The sequence below is a fragment of the Lontra canadensis genome, unplaced genomic scaffold (genome assembly GCF_010015895.1).
Source record: "Lontra canadensis isolate GAN:19392208 unplaced genomic scaffold, GSC_riverotter_1.0 scaffold53, whole genome shotgun sequence".
NCBI lineage: Eukaryota > Metazoa > Chordata > Mammalia > Carnivora > Mustelidae > Lontra > Lontra canadensis.
Genome location: NW_022631047.1, coordinates 2,213,605 through 2,221,475, shown reverse-complemented (window position 1 = coordinate 2,221,475; position 7,871 = coordinate 2,213,605). Strand labels below are relative to the sequence as shown.

The 7,871-nt window shown below is 57.2% G+C and overlaps 1 protein-coding gene across 2 annotated transcripts; it reads left to right on the top strand.

Annotated features, from left to right (window-relative positions):
• Window positions 1-1,148: 1,148 nt before the first annotated feature.
• B4GALNT1 (beta-1,4-N-acetyl-galactosaminyltransferase 1) lies at window positions 1,149-7,771 on the top strand. Of its 2 annotated transcripts, XM_032874586.1 has the most exons (12): window positions 1,300-1,407; window positions 1,568-1,608; window positions 2,028-2,246; window positions 2,781-2,945; window positions 3,056-3,162; window positions 3,627-3,667; window positions 3,801-3,981; window positions 4,959-5,057; window positions 5,192-5,382; window positions 5,866-6,006; window positions 6,274-6,514; window positions 7,133-7,771. In XM_032874586.1, exons 3-12 carry the CDS (start codon window positions 2,029-2,031, stop codon window positions 7,348-7,350), a joined length of 1,602 nt encoding a protein of 533 aa, XP_032730477.1. In that variant the 5' UTR covers window positions 1,300-1,407; window positions 1,568-1,608; window position 2,028; the 3' UTR covers window positions 7,351-7,771. The 2 variants fall into 2 exon arrangements, with proteins under 2 accessions (XP_032730478.1, XP_032730477.1); XM_032874587.1 differs by lacking the exon at window positions 1,568-1,608 and having other exon boundaries at window positions 1,149-1,407.
• The last annotated feature ends 100 nt before the right edge of the window (window positions 7,772-7,871 follow it).

The following is a 7,871-nucleotide window of genomic DNA, read 5'->3' as shown; positions in this document are numbered from 1 at the left end:
TGATCTCTGTCTGTCAAATAAATAAATAAAATCTTAAAAAAAAAAAAGAAATTCCTTCACTCATGGTTTTTATATAGGCAAGTCTATTACTATTCCCTTTTTATCTTGCTTAGAGATCTCTTCTCCCACTCCAAGATTGTAAAAACAAAACAAAACAAAAGCAAAACAAAACAAAACAAACAAAAACTCCATGATTTCCTTTACTACTTTTCTGGTTTTGTTTTTAATAATAAAATATTTGATAGATCTGGAATTTATTTTGGTGTAAAGAGAGTGAGAATCCTGTTTTCCCTTCATCTGATTTGTCAGTTCTTTGTATACAATTCATTCATTCAACAACCCATCCTCCTCTCGCCCCGCATTTTTGTTATGTTCTACATTTCTTATTGTATCTTATTTTCACTCTTAGATTTTGACACATCTTCCATTAGAACCATGAAACCACAGGACTTTGGGTAGTGTCCTGAATCCTGCTGTACGGAAGGGAGTCTATGGGTCAAAGGCTTGCATGCAGAATTACAGCCAACCTAGCCACTTCCTCCAGCATCTGCAAAAGGAGAAGTTAGGGGAAGCAGGCCTTTGGATTACTTCTCGAGTGTTTGTTGGATGATTGGGGTAGGGGTGCCGCGGTGGAGGAGAGGATGGGAGGGAGGGTGTGAACCTGTCTTTGTTAGCCAGGCAAAATCTTATTTTCCAGGATCTAGTCTGGTTTCTTTTATCCCACTCTAACCACGCAAACCTTCCTTGGAATGGGGTTATAAGGAGCCCTCGCCCCATAGCCTCCCAAAGCCCTTATTCCCTATCCTCGTGTACCGCCTGGATGACAGGGAGGCTCCACACGACTAGGAAATAGAATAGGACTGGGGCAGGCCCTTGAGATCCCAGGTTTGCCCGAGAAGGGCTGGGAGGGTCGGGAGAAGGACCTTCTCGAGGCGCCCCCGCAATGTCCTCTGCGCCCACCAGAAGGCGCCCGGGCGCTCGCATTCCCCGCGCGGAGCTGGAGCCTCCGCCGCGCCGAGCCCGGGAGCCGAGCCGCGCGGCGCCGTGATCTGAACAACCGGGCGGCGGCCTGAGCCCTCCCTTCCCGGCAAGTGGGACAAGGTGCCGGGGAGCCCAGGCTTCGTTTCTGGGGCTGGGATGCACCGTTTCCTCAACTCCGTTCTCCAACCCCCATCCCCCCCGCAGGAAACGCCCAGAACCACCCCGCGCCGCGGTCTACAAAGCCCCAAGCGTCCGAAGGCGGGAGGGGTTGGGCGAGCCCGGGAGGCAGGAGGATCCCCACGACACAGGCTCACGCCGGGCTCCCCGATCAGGCCTCCTCCAGCCCCATGAAGACCCCCAGGCCGGGGCTGAGAGCCTGGAGCAGCCCGGACGGAAATCTTGTGGCGGCCTTAGAGCGTTAGACAGGTCAGTGCCCGGGAGGGATGAGGGGCCCGAGCTGGAGGCGGGAGGCGGCGCGCTCGCGGGTCCCCCCGGTCCCCCGCACAGCTTCCCGAGGCCACTCGCGCGGTCACCTCCGCCCGGGGCACGCAACAGCGCGGGCGTGATTCTGCATTTTTCATGACAGGCAAGGTGTGGAGCCGCCCTGTGCAGCCCACCGGGGCCCAGGTGATGCTCGGACCGCGGGGTGGGGGACACGCGGGCCGGGGTCGGGGTGGGGCGGGAATGGGGGAGTCCGCTGCCCTAAGAAAGCGATGCACTCCTACTTATTCCCGGCCCCGAGGAAAGCCCCGCATCCAGCGGTCTCTCGCATCAACATGCCGGGCCTCGGGCGTGAGAGGAAACCGAGATGCGGGAGAAGGCGAGAAGAAAGGAGACCGGGAGACCCGAGGCCCGGGGAATGGAGGGAGGAGGGCCGGGGGAACGATTCGCTGTGCAAATCCTAGCGCGCCGAGATGTAGAGAGCGTCCCGGGGTGGGGGGGGGGGGGGGTGTGCTGGCAGGAGCCTCCAGAACCGCCCGCCTCGAGGGTCCCAGCCCACGCCCCCCCCCCACCTTTCTCACCCTCCCACTCCTACCGCCCACCAGGATGCGGCTGGGCCGCCGGGCCCTCTGTGTGGTGGTCCTGCTACTCGCCTGCGCCTCGCTGGGGCTCCTGTACGCGAGCACCCGGGACGCGCCGGGCCTTGGGGCACCTCTTGCGCTGTGGGCGCCCCTGCAGGGCCCCCCCAGACCAGAACTGCCAGACCTGACGCCCGAGCCCCGCTATGCACACATCCCAGTCAAGATCAAGGAGCAAGTGGTGGGGTGAGTGCCAGGGGTGGTGGCGGCAGAGCTGCACTCGCTGGGGGTGGCGTGGGGAGCTTTTGTTTCCTTCACTGCTGAGCTCCGATCTCTGGGTTCTCCTGACTAGTTGGGGAGTGGGGTTGAGGCAGGGGGAGCTTCTGAGTCTTGGGCTGGCGGGGAGGAGGAATCTCTCCTCCCTGAACCTTGTCATGGTGATGGGGAGGGAAGGATGTGCAGGCAAAAGAGGGCCCTAGAAGACTTACCAATGTCCTGATGATTCCACTTGAAAGGGGAGTCCATGTGGGGTCCTAAATGGTGGGTAGACAACTCTGAAATTCTAGCAATTGACCCTATTCTACGGCTCTGTAAAATCCAGATTTAGGTGACAAGTCATGGTGGTCTCTCCCCCTGGAGACTATCTGAAAAGCAATGTTTAAGGGGACAGACATTGGATGGGCAGGGTTGAAAGGCCCAGGTGTGGGGCACTGTGTAAATGTTTCGTGGGGTGAATGGAGTTGGATGGCTGGGCTCTGATGACCTTCATCCCCCCTCCAGGCTGCTCACTGGGAACAATTGTAGTTGTGAGTCCAGTGGAAGGAGCTTTTACCTCCCCTTCCAGAGGCAGGTCCGAGCCATCGACCTCACCAAAGCCTTTGACCCTGAGGAGCTGAGGGCTGCCTCTGCCTCCAGGGAGCAAGAGTTCCAGGCCTTCCTTTCAAGGTACTATCTTGAAATGAGGGTGTGTCTTTGCAGTGGGAGGCCTGGAGGGAGGGTGTGACTGGAAGGAGTGCTCCTCTGCCCCTGATTCCTTCTCTGTCCTCCGCTGCCAGGAGCCAGTCCGCTGCTGACCAGCTGCTCATAGCCCCTGCCAACTCCCCTCTTCAGTACCCCCTGCAGGGTGTGGAAGTCCAGCCCCTCCGGAGCATCTTGGTGCCAGGTGGGGAGAATGAGCCTCAGGGATGACCTAAGGCACTGTGGGGGTGTCAGCGTTCAAGGTTGGGTGAGGAAGAGTGAAGCAAGATTGGAATGGGAAGTGGGGAACTTCCGGTGAAAGGGGGACTTGAGGTCAGAAGGGGACTCATGAGATGAGACGTGAGGATAGAAGGGACTCTACGTTATCAGGAATTGCAGAAGGCTGTAACTGGAGAGGTTTGGGGGAAATAATCTATTCTTTGCTGACTGACCAAAGATTAGTGGGTAGGTGGGGCAGGCCATAAAGAGCCATTGCTTTGATGGGAAGGAGTAAAAAAATCAGTTGCTCTAGGCTGCCTCCTAACAGGTGCCCTGCCGTGGCCTCAACAAAGAGGGATGGGTGAGAAGGTCCCTGTGGTGGTGAAGAGAGAGAAAGTGAAGAAGAATTCAAGGCTGGGTGTGATTCTGACTCCCTTTCCTTCCTCCTAGGGCTGAGCCTGCAGGCAGCTTCTGGTCAGGAGCTTTACCAGGTAAGAGGAAATGAGGCTGTGAAGGCCAGGCAGGCAGAGGATGCTGGAGGGAGACCCCGATGCCAAAGGAGGGATGAAGCCACCAGTGAGGGGTGTGAAGCCTAACCCTGTACTCTCCATCCCCCTCTCCCAGGTGAACCTGACGGCCTCCTTGGGCACCTGGGACGTCGCAGGGGAAGTGACTGGAGTGACTCTCACAGGAGAGGGGCAGCCAGATCTCACACTCACCAGCCCTGGGCTAGACCAACTCAACCGGCAGCTTCAACTGGTCACTTACAGCAGCCGAAGCTACCAGGCAAACACAGCAGACACAGGTGTGAGGCCTGGGCTGAGGCAGTGACTGGCTGGATGAACAGAGAGCCCAGAAAGGCTGGAGCGGGCAAATGGCAGAGGGTGTGGGAGACACTAGGGCAATGGCCAGAGCTGCCCAGTCACACAATGGGCATTTCAGCTAGGCTAGCAGGACCAGGGAGGGAGAGAAGGGGCCTTTGTTCATCTGGGGCCAGAGCAGGCCAAAGGGAAACCCGAGCTTTGGGTGTGTCCCCCCTTCAAGCCAACAGTGGGGGCCCCAGGAAGTGACCTGCCCCAGGAGCCAGAAGACTCAAGCTCTATTCCCAATCCACCACTTCCAGGAGGGCTAGGGGCTTTATCTCCCCGAGCTCCCATTCCTCTAGCAAAAAAGGCACAACACAGCCCTCCTGCTTCTCTCCAAGGCTTGGTACACCAAACCTGCTCCCACTCTGGGGCTTTTGCATTTGCCGTTCCCTCTGCCTAGAATGCTCTTCCCCTAGATTTTTGTACGGCTGGCTCCTTCTTGTCATTTGGATCTCAACTCAAGTGGTTCCTCTTCACTATCACATTACTTGTTTTTTCTCTTCAAGGCTTACCAGTCTCTAAATTTCATTTACTTAACCTGGAACCAGACTGACTAGGCTCCTAACTCAGTTTTGTTGCTTAAGAGTTCTGTAAATGAAGACAAGTTACTTAATTTCTCTTTTTCTGTAGTAGAAATCTACTTAATAGGACTTGTGAAGAGTAAATGAGTTCCTATATTTAATGTAACTGAAAAAGTACCTGCCACATAGTAAATGCTCAATAAATGTGCGCTTTTCATTAAATCTCTTTTTTAAATTAATTTCCCACCTATTAGAATGTTAGTGCCATGGCGGTAAAAATCTTACATTCTTGTCCATCAGGGCCCAGAAAGAGTAGGCATTTAAATACTGATTTACTGAAAAAAGGAAATGTTATCCCAGCCTTAAGCACCACGGCTTGTGTCCTTTCTTCCCAGTCCGGTTCTCCACGGAGGGACATGAGGCTGCCTTTACCATCCGCATAAGACACCCCCCCAACCCTCGGCTGTACCCATCTGGGTCTCTACCCCAGGGAGGTGAGGCCGGTGCCTGCCGCGACCTAAAATCGAGGTCTAGTGGGGAGAAGGTGGAGGAGGGAAGCCTTGGCAGAAGATGTCTTCCTGCTCCTTCCCACACTCCTTCCTCTGCACCTAACCCTCATCCTCCTCAGCCCAGTACAACATCAGCGCCCTGGTCACCATTGCTACTAAGACCTTCCTGCGTTACAATCGGCTACGGGCACTCATCGCCAGCATCCGTCGCTTCTACCCAACGGTCACCGTGGTCATCGCCGACGACAGCGACAAGCCAGAGAGCATTAGCGGTCCCCACATCGAGCACTATCTCATGCCTTTTGGCAAGGTGCGCAGCCAGGGAGGCTGAACCGCGAGCCAGAGCGCGCGGAGAGAGGCGCGCCCTCGGTCTGAAGTCTCCGGAGTAGTGATTCTCAGGACTACCTACCTGTAATCCCAGAATTACTGGGGTGCCTGTTAAGCATGGCAGTTCCTGGAACGTAAGCTCCGTGGGACAGGAATCATGCCTATGTTGTTCATCCTGCGTTCTTAGAATGTGCTGAGCACTTGGGGAGCGCTCAGTAAATAGGTGATGAATGAATGAATGATGAATGAACGAATGAATGGGATGCACGGTTAGATGCGCTCTAACACCTTCTCCCAGAACACTGACTCAGAACCCCTGGCCGTGGGAAACTGCCTTTTTTTACCCAGGCCCGAGCCATTCGTGGGCACTACTGTTAGAGAGGCGTCAGGAAAGAGAAGGGAAGGTGGGAGAGGGGTTATGTCCTCTCTCTCCAGCCTCACTGACCATATATACCCTCCCCCCCAGGGCTGGTTCGCAGGCCGGAACCTGGCCGTATCTCAGGTAACCACCAAGTACGTACTGTGGGTGGACGACGACTTCGTGTTCACCGCGCGGACACGGCTGGAGAGGCTTGTGGACGTGCTGGAGCGGACGCCGCTGGACCTGGTAGGGGAGGGCCTGCAGGATGCGGGGTGGGAGAAGGAGGGCCTCCAGCAGGCTGAGGCAGCGGCGGGGGAGCCCCGGCCGAGCGCTGACGGTCCTGCGACTGACAGAGGACGACGCGGCGGAGCCTGGGAGACCCCTGGGTCCTGTAGGAGAGGAGCGGAGGAGGACGGGGAAGGGGAACCGAGCGGGGCAGAGGGAGCACAGATGTGGTCCCTCCACCCCCAGCCACGGCAGTCCCTCCTGGAGCTATCCTCCCACTTCCCGCAGGTCGGCGGCGCGGTGCGCGAGATCTCCGGCTTCGCCACCACCTACCGGCAGCTGCTGAGCGTGGAGCCTGGCGCGCCAGGCCGCGGGAACTGCCTCCGGCAAAGGCGCGGCTTCCACCACGAGCTCGTCGGCTTTCCAGGCTGCGTGGTCACCGACGGCGTCGTCAACTTCTTCCTGGCGCGCACCGACAAGGTGCGCGAGGTCGGTTTCGACCCGCGCCTCAGCCGCGTGGCGCATCTGGGTGAGTGGCGCCCCCTCCCGGCCTGGCCCGGCCCATCAGGGACCCGCGGGGCGCTGGGTGAGGATCCAAGGGCGCTGGCGACTCCTACGCCTACCCCACCCCCTCCCCCGTGAAACCCACGGATGGCACCCGGGGCTCTTGGGGCAGTTCTGCGAAGATTTACCAAGATGTGAGCCCTGGCAAGACACAGAGCTCCCACCCTCCTGGCCTGCACACCATTTGAACCTCCAGACCCAGCACTGCCCCTGGGTCTACCTTTAACTCCCCCACCGCTGTCACCGCCACCTTTCCTCCACTCCCAGCCGCTCCCCCTGGTTCAGACCACACTTCTGGAGTAGCCCATTCAGCATCTGTTGAAACTTTAGGTGTTGGGGGGCGGGGTGGACGGTTGGGGTATGTTATCCAAGCACAAGGTAAGTATGTTGACTCTATTTTACAGAAGAGTGAAACTGAGACCCTGAAGAATTAATTACTAGCCCAAGGCCCTCAGAAACGGGGTCCTTGCCTATGCACCCTCCATACCCCAAATCTTAGTTCTCCCTTAAGGGTTGGCCTTCTACACCCTTCAAACCCTTCACTGTGTACTCCCCTTCCCTCCACGCCTCCCCCCCCCCCCAGAATTCTTCCTGGATGGGCTTGGTTCCCTTCGAGTGGGCTCCTGCTCAGACGTCGTTGTGGATCACGCATCTAAGTTGAAGCTGCCTTGGACATCAAGGGATGTGGGGACAGAGACTTATGCCCGCTACCGCTACCCAGGATCACTGGATGAAAGTCAGGTGGCCAAACACCGCCTACTCTTCTTCAAACACCGGCTGCAGTGCATGACCTCGGAATGAGGGCCACTCGGGGCCTACAAACTGTCAAGCTGGGCCTGCCTCCTTGTCCCTGCCAGGAATTTCTAGCAAACCCCAGCACCCAGTGACCACTCCACTGACTCTCCCTGATCCCCTTCAGAAACTGATCCCAAGCAGGGGCTTGTCCTGGTGGCACTCCTCCTTTCTGCGAGTGCCCAGGGACGTGATGGAGCCATAACTGTCCCACAGCCAGTGCCAAGTCCTCCCCCCACCCCCTTGTCATGGGGCAGGAAGTGGGGGGGGTCACTTTTCAAGTGCCAAAGAGCCCATGGGGACTCTAAGAACCTAAAGTGGAAATACTCTCCTCTCATCTCCTTGGGACTGAGGGGGTGGGGAAGTCCCTGTGTGTATTCCCAGGGCTGTGCCCCTCTCCCCCATCTCTGGATCCGGGACTCTGTGCACAGGCACCCCCCATGGAGAGAACTGGAGACTTCTGGGGGGGGCGCTGGTGAACACACAAGTGAAAGTCATTTTTAGTTGTGTCTGCAATGCTGTGAGCATGG